Source organism: Aulonocara sp. 'chitande type north' Nkhata Bay, linkage group LG8 (genome assembly GCF_057382095.1).
Source record: "Aulonocara sp. 'chitande type north' Nkhata Bay isolate Kocher_YH1m ecotype deep benthic linkage group LG8, A_spYH_male_GT1.1, whole genome shotgun sequence".
NCBI classification, from domain to species: domain Eukaryota; kingdom Metazoa; phylum Chordata; class Actinopteri; order Cichliformes; family Cichlidae; genus Aulonocara; species Aulonocara sp. 'chitande type north' Nkhata Bay.
The window spans coordinates 5474338-5500774 of NC_141351.1; the positions used below are offsets into that span (position 1 = coordinate 5474338).

Here is a 26437-nt window from a genome sequence, read left to right on the forward strand (position 1 = left end):
TGTGTGTAAAATTCTGTACAAAACAAGTAAGATTTTGACAACCGAGGTTGTTTTAAAATGGTACCAGATGGTGCCAGAAAATAAAGTACATTTGTAAGAAATTTGACCAGTCTGCTGATGCTGTCTACATATCACCTTCCTTACCACTCGCTTTACACTACCTCACAGCCAGCAAAGGCCCCCAAAGCAACCAAACCCAAACCGATTGACCTCAACGGTCATCAGCAGGTCAAGATGCTCAAGGCCAAATCCAAAATTTGTGGGAGTCCAAACACAAAGCAGGGTGCAGCAAAGAAAGCTGCTAAAAAGCACAAATGTGTTTAAAATGATTAATGACTGTAACCTGAAGTGAAGTGAACATCCTACATTTAGTAAGTAATTGAGTTAAAATTTACTAAAAAAAAAGACAAAAAACTGAATTTATTTCAGAAACATGCTTTTAATCTCGGTTTAATTATCATTAGTGTTTCTGAAATAAACTGGGAAATTTGTAGAAGAGATCCCACCAGTGTGGCAGACGCTGATACAACTACTGATTTTTTGTGAAAACCTGGTTCAGGAGTGCTGAGACAGAAGTTGTGATACAAACATTATTATAATCTATAAGTAAAATAAATAAAAAGGTGTTGTGTTTTTTTAATGTATTTGAATAAATTCTTTAAAGGGAAAGAAGAGCAACGTTAGGGAGAGTTTGTTTACTCACAGCTGTGATTGTGCTGCTCATAGGGACCAACCCATACTGCAGGATCATCATGATCAGGGACCAGAATAACTTTTATTTGCAGTTTCTTATATGACTTTATGTTGCACAACGTCCTGTGTATTACCTCATATAGCTCTGTGTGTTGGTGGTATGAGAATGGAACGTAGCATTTAGATCACCTGTTTGATTGTGCATCTATTCCTTGAGGATAACTTTGGTTTACCTGATTAGTAATTTGTACCATATGTTCTGTCTTAAATATAGTTCATCTAACAAACCTGACACCCTCTGTGTTTGTCTGAGTGTTTTCACAGTCATGTCTGCAACAGCCGCCTTTGAACTCGTTCTAAGAAAATGTAATGTTTTTTTTTTTTTTTTTTTTTTTTGAGTGGTGATGTTTATTAGCATCGGTCCTCAGAAAGCATCCATGTTGAATAAAACAGGTGAGATGAATAATGGAGCATCACAACAAAACACGATGAGTTAAACTTAAGGAATACAATCTGTCCAGTTAGGAAGCAGAAACTGTGAGTGTAGCTCACCTGCTTTGGTGTAAATAAAAGTGACAACAGGTGCATGAGAGGCAACAGAATAAACCCTCCTCTCACAGATCATTGATCTTATCCCTCCTGACTGATTCTTGCCACTACTGCATGAGACTGGAACCTGCATCGCACTGAGGCTTCACAGAAAGTCCAACTCCAGGATGACATATCCATAGGTGCTATCACAAGAAGGCACAGACTAAAGTGTGGAGGAGATGTGAGGAGCCGTGGATAGGGCTGTAGAATAGCATCAACCTAGCAGCAGGACCAGTGGCTGCTCAAGTGTATGAGGAGTGACAAAATGGTGGCTGCAGATGACAAAATGGTGGCTGCAGTGCTGGATGCCTTATTACTCCTCTGACCTTGTTGTTTGTAAATGTGAAGTCTATATTAACTCAAAGATTCTGTTTTTCTAGGCAATTACAGAGCAGATGCAGTGGCGAAACCTGAATCAGAATGACTTTATCCCCAAGGGGCAGTTAACGTACAACAGAGCAGCATGACGTTGAAGAGAAGGACAGGGCATAAACAGGCAATAAGAGATAATAAATACACAGAATATACAGTATATACACAAATTACACAGTTTTGAAATTAAAGTGACTGAAAGGTGAATAAATAACTGAGTAAAGTGTCGGCAGTATAAAAAGAGTCAGTCCTGCAGGAAATGCAGTGGAGGCGTCGCCCAGAGGGGAGCCTTTGAAATGTGGAGTGAAGAATGTGAGCGGAGTCGTTGATGATGTTGACTGCCTGTCTAAGGGCCTGTTGGCTGAAAACCTGTGCAAGAGATCTGACAGGCAGGCCAATGACTTTAGAGCACACTGATGCAGTGTGCTGCAGTCTATTCCTGTTCTGAAGGCTGAGGGAGTGGCACCTCCTGAGAATCTCCTCAGTGTTGACAGAGAATTTCAGGAGGTTGTCAAAGATGGTTCCCAGGTATCTGTACTCCTCAACTACCTCCACTGGCTTCCCGTGGATGGTGGTGGTGACTGAAGCAGCCAGATCTCTCTGCCTACTGGAGAAGGTCACCACCATCTCTTTGGTTTTGCTCACGTTCAGTTCAAGTTTGGAGCTGTCACACCACTCTACAAACTCCTGAAGAGTGGGTGTTGTGAGGGGTCTGACAGCAGTGACAGGGGAACTGTGTCGTCAGCATATTGAACCAGGTGACAGTTGGGCTGTGTGGATCTGCAGTCATCAGTGTAGAGGATGAAGAGGAGGGGGGAGAGCACACAGCCCTGGGAGGAGCCAGTGGAGGTGGAACGGAGACTTGTTGACCCGAACTTTCTGAGTCCTGTTGGTCAAAAACTCCAATATCCACAGGATTAGCTGATCATCCAGGTGAAATCGGGAGGAAAGTTTAGTGGCCAGGATATGAGGCTGCAGAGTGTTGAACGCTGATGAGAAATCAGCAAACAGAAGTCTGGTGGAGGAGTCAGGGAGCTCCAGATGTTTGTGGATGGAGTCTAAGATTAAGATTTTTGCATCATCAACACTTCTGCGTGCACGGTGAGCAAACTGGAGAGGGTCCATCAGGGGGTCAGTTGCTCTTACGATGTGCTGTTTTATGATCTTCTCCATGGCCTTCATCACCAGGGAGGTGAGGGCCACAGGACGAAGATCATTCAGAGACTTTGGGTTGTTTTTGGGTTTGCTTAACACCTGGCTCTGCCAGGAGCCTGCATACACACCATCATGGCCTGGAAAACAAGATCTGGAAGTAAAATCAAACTTCACACTTGTAAACAATTGTATCATAAGAGTAAAAAGCATTCAGCATCAGCAAGACAAGTATCATGTGCAGGTTTTCTCAAATCAGTAAACTACAACTATTTCCATAATTCGCCTCAGACATGGATCATCCCATGTACTCAGTCAACATTAATGTAATCGGTGACTTCTCTTAAGCAAAGTCACTCCACTCATCAATCACTATGAGCTCAAAAGTGGTGAGCTAATGAGCCCATATTCAACTATTCCATAAACACTGCATCTCTTATTTGTTTTCTCATGTCACTTGTCCGCTTCTGCTGAATCCTCTACATGCATTCTTAGAAAAACAAACATTAGCAACACACATTGACCGTGGTCAGACGCAGGTCGACAGGTTCCAGAGGTGCCATAAAAAGACCATAAAGTTAGCCATCCATAGCTGTGGAAAGAATGTTATTCACATCATCAAAGTAACCTTCACATTTTCCCAAAAACACAGTGCAACAGCATCACCACTCATAACCTATAAACACAGTTTTCTTCACACACAAACCCAGAAATCCTGTAGTAGGAAAAAACATCAACCAGTTGTCCTGGTATAAATCGCATCATCAAGTCACATGAAGAACTGTAATGCTGTAGAAAAGAAAATGCAAATGTCAGCGCTGCGCAGATGTATACACACTTTCTCACAGTTTCCTCTGTGAGCAACACAAGGTAGTGAACAACACCCCTGGTAGATGCACAGACACAGAAAGTGGCATTTAAAAGGTTAAATCATCACGCAACCTCGAATGTTGCCGTCATCTTTCTGCTCCTGTAAAAGGAAACACACATAGATTCATCTGCACCTTTGTCAGGTGGGGTTTCTCTTTTCCTCATTCTCCTAATTATGGTGAATTGACACATGGGAAGGACCATACCTCTTAAGGAGGGATTCCAGGTTTACTCTAAAACTATTTGGCGATTTTTCAATATTTTTTTTATAATTTGTGTGATTAACAATTCATGTACAGGTATCAAAACTCTACAGGTGGTACATAATAGATAAGCTTTTGATAAGCCACAAGTAAAGTTCACTGAACAGAATGTAAAATGCTGCTTGATATAGTACACATGGCTTCTGGCCAGTTTTTTCCCCTCTACATAGTCATGTCTTGTGGGCCTGTTGGCAGAGAATGTAATTTGTGCATAATTTAATAAAAAACATTAACAAACATGTTTCTCTTTCTATTAATTTTTATTTATTTATACTTGTATGTTTTGTCAGTGCCCTTAGGACTATTGGGATGCTGATTCAAAGGTCAGTAAGTCTAAGGCAGATTAAAGCTCCACGTAGGCATTCATTAAGTGATTCCACAACTAACTGTTACTGTAATACTGTACACTTTAATAAAGTGGATGAAACGGGTATACACGAACACAGCACTGCAGGATACTTGATCAGTGGAACCAATTGTGTACAAAAAGTCAAAAGCCTGCCAGTTAGATTTGTGTTCTCATGAGTAAATATATTAATTTATCTTATGTTGTGAAAGACGTTTTGTGATTGTCATTTTATTTTGGAAAGGATTTTATTTTGGTGATTATGGATTACTTCACTTCCTGTTCCTTACGTTCCGAAGCGCGATCTGCTAAGTAACGTATGGTTTTCCCTCCTGTGTTGCTAACAATAAAAGAAACGGGAAAAGTAATCAACCAACCAAGTGTGTGCATTATGAAGAGAACATGGCCGAAGAAGAAGAAAACTCTTCGAGCTCAACACTGCCAAGTATCCTGGAATCATACACGTTACCATCAACAATATCATTGTGAATGTTACACACTTAAAAAAAAAAAAAAAGTTTACGAGCACGAATGATTGCTTTTGGTACCCAGTCATACTTAAGCTTTCCTATGTCTGCACTTCTGTGTGCTATGTGCTTTGAATATTGTGTGTAGTTTTCGTTTTATAGAGTTGTCAGCCAGGCATCTAACTATGAAACAAATTACAGCACAGGTGTCGAACTCCAGGCCTCGAGGGCCGGTGTCCTGCAGGTTTTAGATGTGTCCTTGATCCAACACAGGTGATTTAAATGGCTAAATTACCTCCTCAACATGTCTTGAAGTTCTCCAGAGGCCTGGTAATGAACTGATCACTTGATTCAGGTGTGCTGACCCAGGGTGATATCTAAAACCTGCAGGACACCGGCCCTCGAGGCCTGGAGTTCGACACCCCTGAATTACAGTCTAAAAGATCCCGGGCTTCTCACACAACAACCCAGGTTGACTGCGGACGGGCAGGCACGTCGACGCCCTCTCCTTGAAGTAGTGTTTCTTTATGAGTGTTGCGTAAAGCAGTTTCACCCCGGTTCTTTTTTATTCCTCGGGCATCCAGAGACGGAAATTGACTCAGTAGTCATTTTCACAAAAAACCTTTATTCATCTTCAGTTAGGCATGCATCTTCTAGAAGGGGGATGTGCAAGGCCGGTGTTCCTCTGCAGATTGTAGCCGCTAAACTGGTGGAACTAAATCTTCACCACCACGTCTATACAAGCAGAAAGGGGAGTGAGTGGGTCAGCGGTCAGAGCACAGAAATTTAGCTGGCTTCAAACACACCATTTATTTTCAGGATAAAACACAGTCAGAACCCCAAATACAAGCTAAAATCCCAGTATACAATAAAAATAGTGTTTACAACCCGCTAAAAACCCTGCCGGCAGGAATGATTAAACGCTAAAAACACAAAGCTAAATGAATGTTTTTCCCGATACTAAAAACTCCCCCCCGGGTCCTAATTCTCCCAGTCCAGCAACACACGGGCAAATTCTCCTGAGCTGAAAGAGACAGGAGAGGAACTCCTCTTCCGGGATGGGGACTCTCGCGCCAGCAGAAGACCAGGGAGGAGGCTCCTATCTCCACCTGACTGTGCGCAATCATGCAGTCCAGCCACTCTCCACCTCCGCGCACGGCCTCCCTCGTAGCTCCGCCCTGAAACAACAGACACGGGCCAGCAACGTTGTCAGCGCAGCCGCTGTTACCCTTCCCCGGCAAAGCTACTCCTAGCGCCCAACAGTGGGAGAGCGATACTCACAGATGCAGGCAGAGGCGTACCCCTGCCCTACTGTGGATTTCACGCTGAGTATTTTAAGCGTGGCTTCACAAATGAGGAGATTCTTGCGTTATTAGCTGAATCACATGGCATTACTATCAGCCTCCGTACACTTGAAAGGATTTTACACAACAACCGACTTTGGCGCAGAAAGAACAAAACAGAGGTGGGAGAGCAGAGGCGGAGCCAGACATTTGAAACACCCGGGGCTTAGCCCTAAAGGGTAGTATGCATGTGGTATTTTTATTTTTTTTTTTTTTTGGGGGGGGGGGGGGGGGGGGGGGGAGGTTAGAAATGACTGAAAGATTAATAGGCTCTGTTTTGAGTTTTGTTCAAAAAAGAATGACTTCATATAGGGAAAAATATATATCACATGTGCAGGACATCTTAAACTACTTTTTTAATTAAGCAGCAAGGCAGAACAAAGTCGGGGCTGTATCAAGACACAGGGACTAAACCCCAATTCAACCAGACCCAGAACTGATCCGGAATTAAAACAGGACTACAACAGTTCAAAATCAGGACTACTGAGGACTTAACCAAGACAGAACTAGATGATAGTAGCACTAAAAATCATCATAGTGCACTACACTTATTTTTTAATTCCACCAAAGTACAATATTTAGATTGAGAAAAGTTTATATAATTATTTATCCTTGTTGTGCAAACAAGCCTGCATAACTTAATAAATATAGAATTTGAAAAATAGCAAACCTAAAAAGAAACACTAGGTACGAGATACATGAGGACCTATGATACGATGATACTTTTGGCAAATGACCATTTGACTAACATGTGTGTCTCACCTGCTCTTGTTCATCTCTGTTCTGTCCTCATTCTCCATCTCCCTCTCTGTTCCTCTCTCTCCCTCTTTGTGCTGACAATCATCAAATATACAGTTGAAACCAGATATTTACAAACTCTTCAGATCAAAACACAAACACTTTTTAATTGTAACATCAAATCGGACTAAATGTTTATTTTTTTAGATTGATAAATATAAAAAACATATTTGTTAACTTTAAGAGTAAAGAGAGAAACTATCTGTATTTCTTAATTGCAAATGGCACCAAATTGTATTCAAACTGAGCCACACTTATGGAGCTCCACAGTTCTTTTCCTGGTGTTTTGGTTGACATCTCTTGATTTTCCCATTTCAAAAAAACAGGCTCTGTGTTTTGCCTTATATGCATCCACAGCTGTGCCACCAGTTTACTCACATGGACTCTACTAACCTATCAGAAGCTTCTTCAGCTCAGAATGGAATCGTCTGGAGTTTCTTACTAATTAACAATAAACTTAATGTATATGTACTCCTAAATTTGATCAAAGTGATAAAAAATAGACAGCTCTGTCTCTCTTTATTCTGACATTTAACTAATTCAAAAGATATTTCAATATTTATCTAAAACAAAAGTTTACTCTAAATTGATGTTGTACAGTAAAAATGTTTTATGTTTTCTCCCTAAAGTGTATGTAAATATCTGGTTACAAATGTGAATATCCTGCTGTGTACTGAAATCCCTCTTGTTTTGCATAGAAATATACTGAACAACATACAAAGCATAATATACAAAATAACATTTACCTGAGTTTTTTCTTTGAAAGAAGCCTCTAATGTCCATTCTTATATTTCAGTACATAACTGAAACCGATTTAGTCGGGGAGGGTAAGAACTGAAAAAATGAAATAAACACACGTAAGCTAAGACTAAAAAAAATAGCATTGTTCGGCTTTTCATTTCGCCATTTGTTGATTCACTTGAAGAGCGAGTAACGTAATATTGGTCAAGTGATCAGTTTGATATCAATCTTTCGTGATGCACCGTCATATTTACATTATTTGTACGGTATGAATGATTTTCTTTGGTAACTGGTCAAACTTAAGCTCTCCTTAGTATGGCTGGCTCCGTTTCTCCAACAGCGGACACAGGCAGCAGCTGCCCCGCCCCCTCGCTCAGTCACTTAGTGCCTGAGCTCGGATCATACCAATATCAGGGGGGATTCACGCACAGTCGTAAATTCCCACAGTGTGCACTATGTGCTTCGAATATTGTGTGTACTTTTTGTTTTATACAGTTGTCAGCCAGACATCTAACTATGAAAAAATTACACTCCAAAAGACCCCGGGCTTCTGACAAAACAACCCGGGCTTAAGCCCAGTAAGCCACCCCCACGCTCCGCCCCTGTGGGAGAGGTGGCAGCTTTTATACAAGCACAATTGGCAACCTCAGGACAGTTTCATGGGTATGAATGGCATTGTTACTGACAGAGAAACCGTTCGTCTTCTGCTCCGTTTATTCGATGGAGAAGGTGTAATATATTCGGTTTTAGAATTCATATTCACTTCTTTAAGTTGCTTGAAGACGTTTTACATCTCATCCAAGAAGCTTCTTCAGTGGAAGAAGTGCCATATTTCGTGAGTAAGTTTGTAAAAAGGATTCTATCATTTAATGTTGGGATATAAAAGTAATACACATATTTAAACGACTAATGTGTCCGGGGAAATGCACGGTTAATAACCGATGCCCAGGTGTTCAGTGCTTTATTTTGGTTTTGCATCAAAAAGGAAATTATATTTTTATAACGAGCAGACGCAGTTTTTGTTGCATCACTCGAGTGATGCAACAAAAACTAGTAAGTATAGGGTATAAAGCGTACAATATAGTCTATAGCACACAGGCAACTGACCAGTTGAAGCAAATGTGTGCGCAACAGCGTGACAAAATGTTACCAGTCCTTTTATTAACTACACAAGTAGTTAATAAAAGGACCCTTACTGGTTAAAGGTGTCATGGGTCTTTTTACCCCATTGTAACACATCAACCTGTTAACTCACGCCTCCAGCCTCATTTTCCTTTCTCCCCAACAGCTCTCATGCAGTCTGCCATCGAATCCTCCATTCATCCTTGAATACTTGATCAGCTTTAAATGTCACTGTTAATTTTATCAATTTATTTATCATTACCTTAACACTAATCCACTGTTTAGTTTTCTTACTTTTAGTTCATGGTTTCTACTTGATCTCTCAACTAATCTACTTTGTCTCTGCGTGCGTGCGTTCTCTCTCTCTCTCTCTCTCTATGAATCTACGGGCATCGAAGAAAAAAGTGGAAGAATGGTCGTAGGTGGGGATTCAAGTTTTCAGTTGATAAAACTAAGACAGTTTTTTTTTTTTTTTTTTTTTTTTAAAACAAGGAAGAGGGTTAATGAGGACATTAAGCTGAAGCTATATGGCACAGGATGAGAAAGAGTGAGGAAATTTATAAGTTTCTGGGGTTGTGGTTTGATGAGAGGTTAACTTGGGGTGCACACGTTCAGGAATTGGTGGATAAGTGTAAAAAAAAGTTTTGAACATTTTGAGGTGTTTGGTTGGGCTCCAAGAAGAAATTGTACATTATGTTACAGATTTTAATATTAATTAATCAGTGTCAATTTGTCCTGTTGTGAAGAGGGAGTGTTCGCCCAGGGCGCCAAACAGGCTAGGACCGCCACAGACTGGCATAACGTCGGGGCAGCACGAGTACGAGCAATTTTTTTTTTTTTCGGTGCCCGTGATGCCGCCCCCCAAGACGATGCCGCCCCGCGCAACCCCCCGTGTGAAAAACCGCTACAGATTATAATTACGATATTTATTTTAAAACCTAACTGTTTTAAATAAAAATACATTAAGAAACAGATATTAGATTTATATTTCAAAATCCAGATTTTACAGCAGCAAAATTATTGTATCTCCACAGTTTAAACATTTAATAAACTTTCTACTTGCACAGTGTGGATAGTCAAATTGAATCATCATAAATCCATTTTATATTTATTTTTATTTTTATTCCTATTACGTTATTATTATAGAACTAGGAATAACAAAGGAAGTAGTCTGGCTCAGCACCATGATGCAAACTTGTGGCTATAGTATATACAGTATTCTAGAGAAGGTATAAAATGTCACTGTATGTGCATGTGTGTGACTTAGGTATAATCTTTTTGGAAATTATTACTCATGATATAACACTGTACAGAACATACCTCAGGAGAAGAGGAGGAAACCGTTACAAAATGAGCTCTGTGAGGCTGCTAAAGGCAGTAGATCCCTCACCAGCTGGATTAAAAACGGCACAGGTAACAATAACACATACTAGTTTTTGCATTGCAAAAGTATTCAAGTATAAAAACAATAATAAACATACCTGCAATGTTTTGGTTTTATAACATTTTTCTGTCATTACTTCGTTATGGATTAGGTGTGGATAATTAAGCAATAGATTAATGCTATACCAAATTTTGCCTCGTTCTCAGATGGACAGCAAGTGGAGTGTGAAAGCTCAGATGTGGAGATGGAAGGAAGAGAGGCAAAGAGTGAGTCACCAGCCGTGGACACCAGACGGTTAAAAACACTCCATTCAATGTCCCCATTTTCAGAGTGCAACAAATCAGCCACCTGTATTGAAATTTAAAAATGCCCTTGGTGTTGATTCAAAAATTATTTTTAAAATCACCCTCACCCATATAACTAAATGACAGTTGTTTGCCCCCACAGTGTCTAAATTAGTGTTAAGATTTTTTTTTTTTTTTTTTTTTTTTTATAAACTCCCTTTGAGAATGACATTCTTATGATTCCACTGAGAGAATGTAGACACTTGAACTATGTTATGTTACACATAAGGATCAAAGAAAAAAAAAAAATTCCTCTTTTGAAGCTGGCCCCACACCAACATAAGCCCAGTGACAACATGGAAACTTATCTCGCTGCAACAGCGGCCTCCTCCTCGCCTTGAAAATGTTACCAGCGCAGGACCGGCAGCACACAGGCTAGAGAGCCCTGCGTAGCTCTCGTAAATTAGAGTCTTGCTCAGGCCGGAGCTCATTTATTTTTGAGCTGCGCAGAGTCCCTCTGGTAGTTCCACAGCAGTGCAAGAACACCATCTACTGACATAATGAGGTATAACCTCGGGATGGCAACGCATAACAGTGTTAGAATAAGTCACAATAAAACCAAAAAAAAAGCGGGGGGGGGGTGATTTTCATACAAAATTAAACATGTAGCGTCTTCCAACCTACTACATAAACAAACAGATACTAACCAGAAACATTGTTTGTGAAGCTGCAACCAGTGAACAACAGTACTCACAAATGCAGGCAGAGGTTCACAGACAACGTGTGTCTGTTGATGACACACGTTGATTCCCACCGGTCGCCTTTTCTGTGGCCGGAATTGGACACCAAGTCGCACCGATCAGCCCGTCTTCACGCAAGCCGTTTCATCTAGCGTCTACATGCTCCTTCCTCCCGGAATCTGGGCCTCTTCCTCATTGAGGTGCTGACCCAGCTTTTCAACAGATCCTTTCAGCAGCTGATAGGCCACATCAGGGCACACCCAACACCTCAACAGGTGCCTGCTATTGACTAATTTGTCCACTGTCCAGTCACTCCATAGTGGATTAAAACAATGTCATACATAAACACTAAAAACATGCATCACAAATATCAAAGTAAAATCATGCAAATAAAATCAGAACCACACATACAAATAAACATTAAAATCAGCATAAAACAGACTATAAAACAAATACAAATTTCCACTGTGTGACAGTAACCAAGCACAGTGTCCAACCTAAAGAATTACTAAACTCTAATCAGCAGTAATTTGTTGGTGTGTTTGCACTTTAAACAATTAATGTTACTGTTTGAAGTATGTAGCAAAACTAAAAGACTGAATGAGTGTTTTCCATGCAGAAGCACCTTCGCCTTACTCGTAGGATTCTGCTGATCAACCTGCTGGTCTTCTGGGTCTCTGCAGTCCAAGCAGCAAAATGCCCACAGGAGTGTTGCTGTGTCCAGCTCAATGTGACCTGTGCCAACAAGAACCTGACCCAGGTTCCTCCTAATGTTGATGAGGTATCTATAAACATATACACTTACTCATCAGTTTGTTAGATACACCTTGCTAGCAACTGGATACGACCAAGAGGATACAACCGCATCCTCTTCTATCTTCAGAACTGCCTTAATTTGTCATGCATAGATTCAACAAGGTCCTAAAACATTCCTCCCAGATTTTGGTCCGTATTAGCATGATAACATCACACAGCTGCCTGCTGCACATCTAAGATGCAAATCTCCTATTCCACCACATTCAAAAGATGCTTTATTGGACTGAGATCTGGTGACTGTGGAGAAAATATGAGTACAGTAATTTCAGTGTCATATTCATGGAACATGTTTGAGATGATTTGAGCTCTGTGGTACGCTATCCTGCTGGAAGCAGCCATCAGAAGTTGAATGCACTGTGGTCATAAAGGGATGGAAATGATTAGCAACAACAGTCGGGTAAGCTGTGGAGTTTAAACAATCCTCAAAAATGGGGCTGTTTAAACAATTCTGTTGAACAGGTGTTTATTTCGAGGCAAATACAAATTTTAATACCCCTGTTAAAGAATGATAAGGCTTCGGCTAAACTTCTCAAGCTGTAGTACCTATTAAATACTTATTATTATCCTCTAATATGTAATCTCCTTATAGAGAACAGTCAAACTGGACCTTCAAGGTAATGACATACAGGAACTCCCCACTGGGGCTTTCAGGCACACCCCCTACCTGACTCACCTGTCGCTGCAGCGCTGTAACATCCACAAGGTGAAGGAGGGGGCGTTCCGTGGCCTCGGTCGCCTGGTCTTCCTCAACCTTTCCAACAACAACATTGACATCCTCTACCAGGTATTCTTAGACTTAAACCACATATATCCCATGATCATTTTCAGTGGTTTTTAAAAAAATAAAAATTAACTTCAAGAAGTCTACCCAACAATTTTTAGTGCAGTCCTTGGTTTTTTTATGATTCTAGGAGTCATTTGACGGTTTGTCCTCACTAAAGCAGCTTATTATTGACCGTAATCATGTGGAAGAGATCCAGCCTGGAGCGTTCTCTCAGCTGGGCTCCCTCAACCTGCTCTCCCTCTCACACAATCAGCTGGTTTACATCCCTAATATGGCATTCCAGGTACTCACACTAAACCGTGTGTACAAAATACTTCAAAATGGAAATTTCAAAGATTTTACAGATATGCACCTGTTGCTGGAGCCTTAAATAAAATGCCAGCTTCCTTTGCTTTCAGGACCTGCAGAATATCAAGAAGCTTCGTCTTAGTAACAACTGTCTAAACTACCTGGACACTGAAGCCTTTGTCGAACTGGTTAACCTAAGACGTCTGTACCTGTCCAGGAATCCAATCCTCTGCAACCGTTGCCTGTGTCCACTAAGGTACGATGGGCTGTTGTTGGTCATGTACTGACAGCTTCAGGAAACCTCAGGAAAGTGATCAGCACGATTTTCTCCCCCCCCCCCCATTCTGCAGAGAGTGGGCTTTGTGTAACAAAGTGAAGCTGGTGGGGACTTGTGGAGGGCCATCCCATCTTTCAGGTGAGAGACTGAACGCTGTCCACCCTCCTAAGCTGAGATGCCAGAGTGAGGAAGAGGAAGCAGCAGGGATCATACCACGACCCACTGAAGAACTGAACAAGGTCAAGTGTCCTGCACACTGTGTCTGTGAGGTGAGTGCCACTAGTTTTTTGTATATTTATATTTCATTTAATGCCTTCAGTCAGTTCCTTCATCATAATTATGCAAATTCTCATAACCACTGATCAATGGCCATGAGTACCATTCACAGAGAGTTGGGTAATGGCTGCAATCACAGCATTGTAAGATGCCAAAAGATGTAACCTTAGGCGGCCTAAGGTTACATCTGTGCGGCAGTGCCAGAGAGAGGCTGAGCTCTGCTTTGGAGAGGAGGTGCCAGGATTAACACTGACTCAGCTGACACAGGGGCACACTCTGCACTCACATTCAATTTTTCAACTTTGAAAAACTAGCAGGGATGTTTTTTGTTTTTTTTGGGGGGGGGTGTTTCTAGTCAAAGGCCAAGTCCAACCACTGATTTCTGCTCCTGACTTTCATTTTCTATGAAGGCTTCACAGAGACTGTCCAAGAATGTCTCAATTTTTATTTTCTACTTGTGCTTGTGACTTATATTTTATAGAAAATAGATACAGATACTTTAAAAAAGAAAAAAAAACTTCACATCAATCAGACTTGAGTTTAATGTGTTTAAAATGATTAATGACTGTAACCTGAGGTGAAGCGAACATCCTACATTTAGTAATTAACTGAGTTAAAATTTACAAATTAAAAAAAGAAGAAGACACAAAACAGGAATTTATTTCAGAAACATGCTTTTATATCTGTGGAAATCTCGGTTTACATGTCATCAGTGTTTCTGAAATAAATTGGGAAATTTGTAGAATAGATCCAACCAGTGTGGCAGGCGCTTATTACTGACCACAATCATGTGAAAGAGATCCAGCCTGGAGCGTTCTCTCAGCTGGGCTCCCTCAACCTGCTCTCCCTCTCACACAATCAGCTTGTTTACATCCCTAATATGGCATTCCAGGTACTCACACTAAACCGTGTGTACAAAATACTTTTACAGAGATGCACCTGTTGCTGGAGCCTTAAATAAAATGCCAGCTTCCTTTGCTTTCAGGGCCTGCAGAATATCAAGAAGCTTCGTCTTAGTAACAACTGTCTAATCTACCTGGACACTGAAGCCTTTGTCGAACTGGTTAACCTAAGACGTCTGAACCTGTCCAGGAATCCAATCCTCTGCAACCGTTGCCTGCGTCCACTAAGGTACGATGGGCTGTTGTTGGTCATGTACTGACAGCTTCAGGAAACCTCAGGAAAGTGATCAGCACGATTTTCTCCCCCCCCCCCCCCCTATTCTGCAGAGAGTGGGCTTTCTATAACAAAGTGAAGCTGGTGGGGACTTGTGGAGGGCCATCCCATCTTTCAGGTGAGAGACTGAACGCTGTCGACCCTCCTAAGCTGAGATGCCAGAGTGAGGAAGAGGAAGCAGCAGGGATCATACCACGACCCACTGAAGAACCGAACAAGGTCAAGTGTCCTGCCAACTGTGTCTGTGAGGTGAGTGTCACTAGTTTTTTGTATATTTATATTTTGTTTAATGCCTACCATATTTTCCAAACTGACTTTAACCTCTTTACCTGCGTTTGCCAATATAGTTACATATATATATAGGATATAGTTGAACACATTGAGGAATACGCTGGATTCTTGATTAGGTTAGAAAATCAATGCCAAGTTTAAGTCTGTAAAAACTACGGCTGATTTGCCGTTTTTCCATGTTTGTCTTTTTAATCTACCAGTTAACAGCCCTCAAGTTCAATGATTGAAAAAGGCTTTAAATTGAGCCAGGTTTGATGTTTTCCTCTACTTTGGATATTAATGTAAGCTACGATGGTTTCAAATTTAACACACATCAGAATGAATCAGTTGTCCTAACTAACTCTTAAGAGGTTCGTATTTGATCAGAAGTAAAGAAACAACACTTTTAAAATCCAAGTTAGTGGTCTGACTTTAGCTCCTCTAATGTGTGACTGCCCCCTACTGCCACTATGCATGTAAGACAGCTGCAAGTCAATAATGTAGTTAAATAGGACTGAAGTTTGGACGCTGAGAGATTCTAATATGTGGAAAAAATGTTTTGCATGTGTGAATGTTTATTACAGGAACAAAACCATTTTCCAAAGATGCATCTTTATCTGTTAAGATTAGCTTTAAGGTCATCATATTATACCATAACTAACACTAGTAACTAATTTGGATCTTTTCTCTTTATCTAGATGGATGGAGAAAGTTAATCTGAAGGTGCGAGCCACCTGTGCCAAATGAAGGGTATTTCCTTCTATATAGTGTCATTTATTTTATTTTTAAGTAATCTTTTGACTTGTATTGTATGCAGCATTTTACTTTTCAAACCATTTATTTGGTGTAAATCAGTTTGTAAATAATGTTATTCCTGTTTCTTTGTTTAGATTGTATCGTTAACCTATTTCTTAATGGTAGAGACTAATGAGGTGCATGTGTGTGTAAAATTCTGTACAAAACAAGTAAGATTTTGACAACCGAGGTTGTTTTAAAATGGTACCAGATGGTGCCAGAAAATAAAGTACATTTGTAAGAAATTTGACCAGTCTGCTGATGCTGTCTACATATCACCTTCCTTACCACTCGCTTTACACTACCTCACAGCCAGCAAAGGCCCCCAAAGCAACCAAACCCAAACCGATTGACCTCAACGGTCATCAGCAGGTCAAGATGCTCAAGGCCAAATCCAAAATTTGTGGGAGTCCAAACACAAAGCAGGGTGCAGCAAAGAAAGCTGCTAAAAAGCACAAATGTGTTTAAAATGATTAATGACTGTAACTTGAAGTGAAGTGAACATCCTACATTTAGTAAGTAATTGAGTTAAAATTTACTAAAAAAAAAAAAGACAAAAAACTGAATTTATTTCAGAAACATGCTTTTAATCTCGGTTTAATTATCATTAGTGTTTCTGAAATAAATTGGGAAATTTGTAGAAGAGATCCCACCGGTGTGGCAGACGTTGATACAACTACTGATTTTTTGTGAAAACCTGGTTCAGGAGTGCTGAGACAGAAGTTGTGATGCAAACATTATTATAATCTATAAGTAAAATAAATAAAAAGGTGTTGTGTTTTTTTTAAATGTATTTGAATAAATTCTTTAAAGGGAAATAAGAGCAACGTTAGGGAGAGTTTGTTTACTCACAGCTGTGATTGTGCTGCTCATAGGGACCAACCCATACTGCAGGATCATCATGATCAGGGACCAGAATCACTTTTATTTGCAGTTTCTTATATGACTTTATGTTGCACAACGTCCTGTGTATTACCTCATATAGCTCTGTGTGTTGGTGGTATGAGAATGGAACGTAGCATTTAGATCACCTGTTTGATTGTGCATCTATTCCTTGAGGATTACTTTAGTTTACCTGATTAGTAATTTGTACCATATGTTCTGTCTTAAATATAGTTCATCTAACAAACCTGACACCCTCTGCGTTTGAGTGTTTTCATAGTCATGTCTGCAACAGCCGCCTTTGAACTCGTTCTAAGAAAATGTAATGGGGTTTTGTTTTTTGTTTTTTTGTTTTTTTGAGTGGTGACGTTTATTAGTATCGGTCCTCAGAAAGCATCCATGTTGAATAAAACAGGTGAGATGAATAATGGAGCATCACATCAAAACACAATGAGTTAAACTTAAGGAATATAATCTGTCCAGTTAGGAAGCAGAAACTGTGATGAGTGTAGTTCACCTGCTTTGGTGTAAATAAAAGTGACAACAGGTGCATGAGAGGCAACAGAATAAACCCTCCTCTCACAGATCATTGATCTTATCCCTCCTGACTGATTCTTGCCACTACTGCATGAGACTGTCCCTGCATCGCACTGAGGCTTCACAGAAAGTCCAACTCCAGGATGACATATCCATAGGTGCTATCACAAGAAGGCACAGACTAAAGTGTGGAGGAGATGTGAGGAGCCGTGGATAGGGCTGTAGAGTAGCATCAACCTAGCAGCAGGACCGGTGGCTGCTCAAGTGTATGAGGAGTGACAAAATGGTGGCTGCAGATGACAAAATGGTGGCTGCAGTGCTGGATGCCTTATTACTCCTCTGACCTTGTTGTTTGTAAATGTGAAGTCTATATTAACTCAAAGATTCTGTTTTTCTAGGCAATTACAGAGCAGATGTGGTGGCGAAACCTGAATCAGAATGACTTTATCCCCAAGGGGCAGTTAACATACAACAGAGCAGCATGACGTTGAAGAGAAGGACATAAACAGGCAATAAGAGATAATAAATACACAGAATATACAGTATATACACAAATTACACAGTTTTGAAATTAAAGTGACTGAAAGGTGAATAAATAACTGAGTAAAGAGTCGGCAGTATAAAAAGAGTCAGTCCTGCAGGAAATGCAGTGGAGGCGTGGCCCAGAGGGGAGCCTTTGAAATGTGGAGTGAAGAATGTGAGGGGGGTCGTTGATGATTTTGGCTGCCTATCTAAGGCAGTCTTTGGCTGCCTGTCTTTGGCTGAAAACCTGTGCAAGAGATCTGACGGGCAGTCCAGTGACTTTAGAGCACACTGATACAGTGACTGGAGTGTTTCCACAGCTGGGGGGGACAGCGTGACTGTCAATTGAGTGTTGAAATAGAGTCCAGAACACACGTCCTACAGTGGGGCAAAAAAGTATTTAGTCAGCCACCGATTGTGCAAGTTCCCCCACCTAAAATGATGACAGAGGTCAGTAATTTGCACCAGAGGTACACTTCAACTGTGAGAGACAGAATGTGAAAAAAAAATCCATGAATTCACATGGTAGGATTTGTAAAGAATTTATTCAACAACAAACAACGACGACAAACGCCATCTCCTAATTTACTATATCAACGACTAAATTTATTGTCTGATCACTGGTTGGTCAAACCAGAATCTTTTTTTTTTTTTCCACAAAAATTAAACTGTTGTCCTGCAACCTAGAGAGTCAATTGTCAGCATTGGATAAATTCAGTATTTGATAACAAGTGTCTGTTAAATTCACACTATTTTAACACTAATGAGAGATAACAAGCTGATCTTCATTGCATGAGTGTTTGTGTTATTAGGCAGGTTTAATGCATGTCTGTGGAGCTGCATCTCCAGCAGGGCATGTTCTTAAAGTTGCCTTTCCTACACACTTCTCTGCTATTATTTGATCATTTCTTAACTAATGTGCTATGAGTCCACTGGTCTTTGCATCACACGAGGTGACTTGGACAAGATGATAAACAGACTCACATGCTTAAGATGTTGTCTAATCTTCATGAGCTCTCTTGTGTTTGTGTTAGTAGGGTTAATGCATGTTGTGCTTGTGTGTGTGATTTTGTATAAGTTTCTTTTTTGCAGTGTTTCAGACTCCTTAATTTTCCAACTTAAGCAGTCAGTTTTCTTTTCCCCTGATTTGCTAACCCAAATTTTGATTTCCCACATTAAATAACAGCACTCCTCTGTGTTCTACTTACTCTCACTCTGTTGTCCTCTCTCACTTCAACAGTAAAATGGGTAAAACCGCAAAGAATTCTGGGAACTCGTGGCAAGAGGTACTAGCGCACGCAGGCTTTCAATTGAAATCAGTTACACAGCGATAAAAAGAAACACAAAAAATGGCAAGAAGCTGTTGTATTATTAACTGCAATAGCCGGTCACATGACAGCCACGGAAAGCCGACAGGTAAAGAGATCGGTTGTTATCGGATTACGTCGTTGAAGAGAAATTGTTCAGCCATGTTTCCGAAGTAACAAAGACGCGACTGGATTGCAGCCATTCAAAGATCAAATATAACGTCCTAGAACACTCCAGCTCACAGGTTAGTCTGCTCCAAGCATTCCCACAAAGGTCAGAGTTTTGTAGTAGTTAATGCGTCATTTTTCTTAACATAATTGGTGATATAGGTTACAAGCAAGTCTGGCGCTGAACAGAAACTGTCGCGCTATGCTCCTTTATTTATTGTGCATAAATAGTGAATTGTCCTGACACAATATTGCGTTTCGCTTCTGTTATTATGGTACATTGACAAAAACATACTTTTATTCACAGGATAAAACAGTTGTTTTGTATCACTAATTGCCCAATGCGATTACAGCATATAATATTATTGTCACTGCTACATTTCTGTACCAGAAATTATTTCCACTACTAATTAATTACCGTTGAGCTCAAAGGTTATATTAATAAACGGTTAACGAATGTGTGTGTTTATGAAGACGATTTGTGAGACTGGTAAACTTATGATACGTACGATGGTCTTTACTTTCTACACGGTGCATTTCAAGGTCCTGTACCCATCCGTCGGTAAACTGTACCTGGGCTTGTTGCAGTGACCTGAAGTTACTAGACTTCAGGAGTGTATGCACTCACTCCAAGAACCGTATAATTATAAATATGAGCGTGGTGAAAGTTGGACAGCACGCTAAAGGATTTTGTCCCTCTGTGTGCTCGTAAGGGTCTGACCCTTTCACTGGTTTGATTTTTTTCCTCGTATCTTTTCTTTGATTTTTCATCAAGTCTGTCTTTGTACGGACCGGCATTGTTCTCCTTCGTTTTGTACATACCTTTTTGGGGGGCAAAGAAAAAGCAAGAATTTATTGGAACCGAAGAATGAACGTTTTGCGGTGCTGCAAATGCTTGCATTTGATGCAGGTACTTGGATTGTTTTGCCACGAGTTCCCGGCATGCAATGCGCAAAAGTCACTTGGTCTGTCAGTCTCTATAGCAGGCAGTTCTCCTTGAGCTTTGTCCTGTGTTCCACTGTCTCTTCTTGCCATTTTCTCCAAAGGTGGCAAATGTCAAACTCCAACAGTCTCCTCAGTTCTCCTCAAACGTTCTTTTCACATGCACAGTGAATTTGCAGCTTGTTGGAAACACAGTGCCATTCATCCGATCAGGCAGGATGATGCTTGATGTTTTTGGTGACCTTGTTAGTCCTCTTGATGACAGGGGCCAGCAGGATGGTGTGGTGGTCTGCTGAGCCGAGAGAGGAGAGGGGTAGGGCTTTAAATGCATCTGGTACAGAGCCATAGCATTTATCCAGAGTCTTCCCCTGACGTGTGCTGCATGAAACATACTGTTGGTATCCTTTAAGCAACTTGTCAGGGGAACAGAGGTTGAAATCACCCAGGATGAATTTGGCAGAGTCTGGTGATAATTGCTCCAGGTTGAACAGAGTTTTGGTGATGTACTCTGTGGCTTTAGTTGCATCAGCTCTGGGGTGGACGTAAACCAAGTTGATGAAAAGCTGTGGGAATTCTCTGGGGAGGTAGTAGGGACGCAGGGAAACAGCCTAGGAGCTCGATGTCTGTAGTGCACAGCTTCTCCCTTACCGGGACTGTAGAGCAACTGCTGCTGTTTACATACAGACACACGCTGCTGCCATGTTGCTTCCCAGTGCGTTCACGGTCTCTGTCCATATGAAGAGGTGGTGAAAAGCCATTCATGTGCAGCGTGCTGTCGTCGTCGCTGTTGTTTAACCACGATTCCGTGAATGCCAGAACAGAGGCAGTTCTGTACTCATGCAGGTGGTTGACACAGGCTTGCAGCTCGTCCAGCGTCCAGACCGCACATTAGCCAGGATAATGGACGGGAGCGCTCGTTGTTTGTGTGTCTCCCTCTTGAGTCTGGCTCTCACCCCACTCTTCTTTAATCTCCTCCTGGTTACCTTGTTATTGTGAGTTTTTCGATTTCCGTGTCCACGGAGTATTTCTTCGGGAAAGTAGTCTGTGGAAGCGGAAAAGCCGGAGGCCTGGGCTGCAGCTGCGGCCACAGCTGGATGAGGGAGTCCCTGTTGTAGGTGAGCGTTGGGGTCATGTCGAGTGTCGAAAACAAGTCTGGGAGGGGAAAGAAAAAACAATTTAGGAAAAGGAACCGGAAGTTAAACAGACTTAACATGAAAACTACACTAATTTGATTTCCTTACAAAGGTTTACAGGCCCAGAGCAAAGCTCCTCCAGTGGAGAAGCACTGATATTGACTAAGAAGTCATGTACCTAACCTTTCTCTTTTCCTCATTCTCCTAATTATGGTGAATTGACACATGGGAAGGACCATACCTCTTAAGGAGGGATTCCAGGTTTACTCTAAAACTATTTGGCGATTTTTCAATATTTTTTTTATGATTTGTGTGATTAACAATTCATGTACAGGTATCAAAACTCTACAGGTGGTACATAATAGATAAGCTTTTGATAAGCCACAAGTAAAGTTCACTGAACAGAATGTAAAATGCTGCTTGATATGGTACACATGGCTTCTGGCCAGTTTTTTCCCCTCTACATAGTCATGTCTTGTGGGCCTGTTGGCAGAGAATGTAATTTGTGCATAATTTGATAAAAAACGTTAACAAACATGTTTCTCTTTCTATTAATTTTTATTTATTTATACTTGTATGTTTTGTCAGTGCCCTTAGGACTATTGGGATGCTGATTCAAAGGTCAGTAAGTCTAAGGCAGATTAAAGCTCCACGTAGGCATTCATTAAGTGATTCCACAACTAACTGTTACTGTAATACTGTACACTTTAATAAAGTGGATGAAACGGGTATACACGAACACAGCACTGCAGGATACTCGATCAGTGGAACCAATTGTGTGCAAAAAGTCAAAAGCCTGCCTGTTAGATTTGTGTTCTCATGAGTAAATATATTAATTTATCTTATGTTGTGAAAGACGTTTTGTGATTGTCATTTTATTTTGGAAAGGATTTTATTTTGGTGATTATGATTACTTCACTTCCTGTTCCTTATGTTCCGAAGCGCGAACTGCTGAAGTAATGTATGCTTTTCCCTCCTGTGTTGCTAACAATAAAAGAAACGGAAAAGTAACCAACCAACCAAGTGTGTGCATTATTAAGAGAACATGGCCGAAGAAGAAGAAAACTCTTCGAGCTCAACACTGCCAAGTATCCTGGAATCATACACGTTACCATCAACAATATCATTGTGAATGTTACACACTTAAAAAAAAAAGTTTACGAGCACGAATGATTGCTTTTGGTACCCAGTCATACTTAAGCTTTCCTATGTCTGCACTTCTGTGTGCTATGTGCTTCGAATATTGTGTGTAGTTTTCGTTTTTATAGAGTTGTCAGCCAGGCATCTAACTATGAAACAAATTACAGCACAGGTGTCGAACTCCAGGCCTCGAGGGCCGGTGTCCTGCAGGTTTTAGATGTGTCCTTGATCCAAGACAGCTGATTCAAATGGCTAAATTACCTCCTCAACATGTCTTGAAGTTCTCCAGAGGCCTGGTAATGAACTGATCACTTGATTCAGGTGTGTTGACCCAGGGTGATATCTAAAACCTGCAGGACACCGGCCCTCGAGGCCTGGAGTTTGACACCCCTGAATTACAGTCTAAAAAATCCCGGGCTTCTCACACAACAACCCAGGTTGACTGCGGACGGGCAGGCACGTCGACGCCCTCTCCTTGAAGTAGCGTTTCTTTATGAGTGTTGCGTAAAGCAGTTTCACCCCGGTTCTTTTTTATTCCTCGGGCATCCAGAGACGGCAATGGACTCAGTCATTTTCACAAAAAACCTTTATTCATCTTCAGTTAGGCATGTATCTTCTAGAAGGGGGATGTGCAAGGCCGGTGTTCCCCTGCAGATTGTAGCCGCCAAACTGGTGGAACTAAATCTTCACCACCACGTCTATACAAGCAGAAAGGGGAGTGAGTGGGTCAGCGCTCAGAGCACAGAAATTTAGCTGGCTTCAAACACACCATTTATTTTCAGGATAAAACACAGTCAGAACCCCAAATACAAGCTAAAAATCCCAGTATACAATAAAAATAGTGTTTACAACCCGCTAAAAACCCTGCCGGCAGGAATGATTAAACGCTAAAAACACCCTGTGACAACAGAAATGTGCAGGAATGGCAGGAATGTTGAGACTCCTCCGCAGAGAAACAACTGCCGAGGTCATAACTTAGGCACTGTAACAGAGAAAGAATGTGATGTTTTGGCTTTTACGACTAGCTGGGGGCCACTAGAGACTATAAAAAGCTGAGCAACCCGTCACCATTTGGAGACATGTGCCTGACCCTCTGGTAGCATCTCTCCCGTCCGGACGTTGTAATGCTCTGACTGTTGAATTGTATGGAAATAAATGATTGTTGATTGAGCATTTATACACCGAGTATTGTCCTTCCTTCAGCCCAAAGATTCAAAGAACTGCGCGTTTTCAACACCCGGCAAAGCTACTCCTAGCGCCCAACAGTGGGAGAGCGATACTCACAGATGCAGGCAGAGGCGTACCCCTGCCCTACTGTGGATTTCACGCGTCGCCTCCCACGGTCGCTATTCTGTCCGTCGGGACTGGATCGTCGGGTTATGCTGGCCGATCGCCGAATGTCTCACAATTTTCCACTGTGTGACAAGATCTTCACTTCTTTGTTTGTTACAACCAGTTTTATAGAAGCGACCCCATCATAAAACCCCCATGGTATTTTGCAAACTCTGTGTTTGTGTATGTATGCGCAAGCACGCGAGTGCCTGTGTGTGCGTGTACCCGTGTGTCTATGTGAGTGCACGTGAGTGACTGGGTACATGTGTGAGTGCACGTGAGTGAGTGCGTGTGGGTTTGTGAGTGTAACAGTTAAAGCACTGTGTGTGTCTGTGACTTCCTGTCGGTCATAAGATCTCACCCAAACTACACCAAATTCTTTTAGAAAACATACAAAACAGAGTTAACAAATTACAAGCACTGAGACACCCACTCTGCATCCACTGGGCCATTGGCCTCTTGTTGTCTTATATTTACAGATAAGCATGTAGAGTCTCCTGCAAACCTACTTCTAAGTTATAACAATGAGCGTTTATTAAAGGTACAAGCACACATCACATTGTAATAATTGTTATCTTGTACTCACATGAGTCAAGCCAAGAATATGGACACAAGTCTCTGGGGCGGAAAAACTCCTCGGACTTCATGAACTGAAGTGGCAAACCGTCCAGGCTTTATGTATATGAGCTACAAGCATACTCTGATGGGCAAAGTTCAGTGGCAAACCATTATACCTACTTAGCTTTGTGCTGGAATTACCCTGTGACAACAGAAATGTGCAGGAATGTTGAAATTCCTCAGTTCCTCTATGCTGCGAACATTCGCAGTCATTTCCGTTCTCGAAGAGAACAAGTGTCAGACTCTTGCCCAGTTTTTAGCTGGAAAGTTTTGGGCTGAACCATTTGTTGTTTGAGGAAGGGGGGGGGGGGGGGTAACACTATGTAATATATTCGGTTTTAGAATTTATATTCAGTGTTAACTGTAGCTAGGTTCAAAGTCTTAATACCATCTAATATAAATAAACAATACTCTCATATGTACAACCAAGGTGGCACAAGGGATAGCAAGCGATCATTTTAGGGTGCCACCCCTTCCAAGAATATGGGATAAACGTCACTGAAACCTAGGACTCCAACAGTCCCCCAGCTGGTGTTTCTTGAGTTTTACATCTCATCCAAGAAGCTTCTTCAGTTCTTTCCTGAAGACGTTTTACATCTCATCCGAGAAGCTTCTTCAGTGGAAGAAGTGCCATATTTCGTGAGTAAGTTTGTAAAAAGGATTCTATCATTTAATGTTGGGATATAAAAGTAATACACATATTTAAACGACTAATGTGTCCGGGGAAATGCACGGTTAATGACCGATGCCCAGGTGTTCAGTGCTTTATTTTGGTTTTGCATCAAAAAGGAAATTATATTTTTTAATAACGAGCAGACGCAGTTTTTGTTGCATCACTCGAGTGATGCAACAAAAACTAGTAAGTATAGGGTATAAAGCGTACAATATAGTCTATAGCACACAGGCAACTGACCAGTTGAAGCAAATGTGTGCGCAACAGCGTGACAAAATGTTACCAGTCCTTTTATTAACTACACAAGTAGTTAATAAAAGGACCCTTACTGGTTTTAACCAGTAAGGGTTAAAAACTTTACTTAGAAATGAAGAAAAACAAAACAGCATGATTTTGCACAATTAAAATGCATACCACTGCACTGTTTCCTGCACTGTCATGGTCTCACTTCCAGCCTCATTTTCCTTTCTCCCCAACAGCTCTCATGCAGTCTGCCATCGAATCCTCCATTCATCCTTGAATACTTGATCAGCTTTAAATGTCACTGTTAATTTTATCAATTTATTTATCATTACCTTAACACTAATCCACTGTTTAGTTTTCTTACTTTTAGTTCATGGTTTCTACTTGATCTCTCAACTAATCTACTTTGTCTCTGCGTGCGTGCGTTCTCTCTCTCAATGAATCTACGGGCATCGAAGAAAAAAGTGGAAGAATGGTCGTAGGTGGGGATTCAAGTTTTCAGTTGATAAAACTAAGACAGTTTTTTTTTTTAAAACAAGGAAGAGGGTTAATGAGGACATTAAGCTGAAGCTATATGGCACAGGATTAGAAAGAGTGAGAAAATTTAAGTTTCTGGGGTTGTGGTTTGATGAGAGGTTAACTTGGGGTGCACACGTTCAGGAATTGGTGGATAAGTGTAAAAAAAGTTTTGAACATTTTGAGGTGTTTGGTTGGGCTCCAAGAAGAAATTGTACATTATGTTACAGATTTTAATATTAATTAATCAGTGTCAATTGTTGATTTGTCCTGTTGTCAAGAGGGAGTGTTCGCCCAGGGCGCCAAACAGGCTAGGACCGCCACAGACTGGCATAACGTCGGGGCAGCACGAGTACGAGCAATTTTTTTTTTTTTTTTTTTTTTTTTCGGTGCCCGTGATGCCGCCCCCCAAGACGATGCCGCCCCGCGCAACCCCCCGTGTGAAAAACCGCTACAGATTATAATTACGATATTTATTTTAAAACCTAACTGTTTTAAATAAAAATACATTAAGAAACAGATATTAGATTTATATTTCAAAATCCAGATTTTACAGCAGCAAAATTATTGTATCTC

General features: G+C 41.0%; 1 protein-coding gene and 1 long non-coding RNA gene across 2 annotated transcripts; one reads left to right on the top strand and one right to left on the bottom strand.

Annotated features, from left to right (window-relative positions):
- Nucleotides 1-6830: 6830 nt before the first annotated feature.
- LOC147322921 (uncharacterized) lies at nucleotides 6831-8224 on the bottom strand. The gene is made up of 3 exons (XR_015130690.1): nucleotides 7891-8224; nucleotides 7642-7729; nucleotides 6831-6930 (listed from the first exon to the last, which is right to left on the bottom strand). It is a non-coding gene; the product is annotated as an uncharacterized LOC147322921 (long non-coding RNA).
- A 126-nt stretch (nucleotides 8225-8350) lies between these two features.
- LOC147322922 (uncharacterized) lies at nucleotides 8351-15926 on the top strand. The gene is made up of 11 exons (XM_086302924.1): nucleotides 8351-8475; nucleotides 10072-10171; nucleotides 10349-10408; nucleotides 11786-11947; nucleotides 12572-12766; nucleotides 12894-13049; nucleotides 13165-13310; nucleotides 13405-13600; nucleotides 14593-14738; nucleotides 14837-15032; nucleotides 15752-15926. Exons 2-11 carry the CDS (start codon nucleotides 10109-10111, stop codon nucleotides 15767-15769), a joined length of 1338 nt encoding a protein of 445 aa, XP_086159050.1. The 5' UTR covers nucleotides 8351-8475; nucleotides 10072-10108; the 3' UTR covers nucleotides 15770-15926.
- The last annotated feature ends 10511 nt before the right edge of the window (nucleotides 15927-26437 follow it).

Bases quoted from the DNA above. Each gene is read 5' to 3' on its own strand.
- LOC147322922 (XM_086302924.1), top strand. From the start codon at position 10,109: ATGAGCTCTGTGAGGCTGCTAAAGGCAGTAGATCCCTCACCAGCTGGA. The intron at 10,409-11,785 runs GTGAGTCACCAG...TTTTCCATGCAG, and splicing joins GGAAGGAAGAGAGGCAAAGA to AAGCACCTTCGCCTTACTCG. The intron at 12,767-12,893 runs GTATTCTTAGAC...TTATGATTCTAG, and splicing joins ACATTGACATCCTCTACCAG to GAGTCATTTGACGGTTTGTC.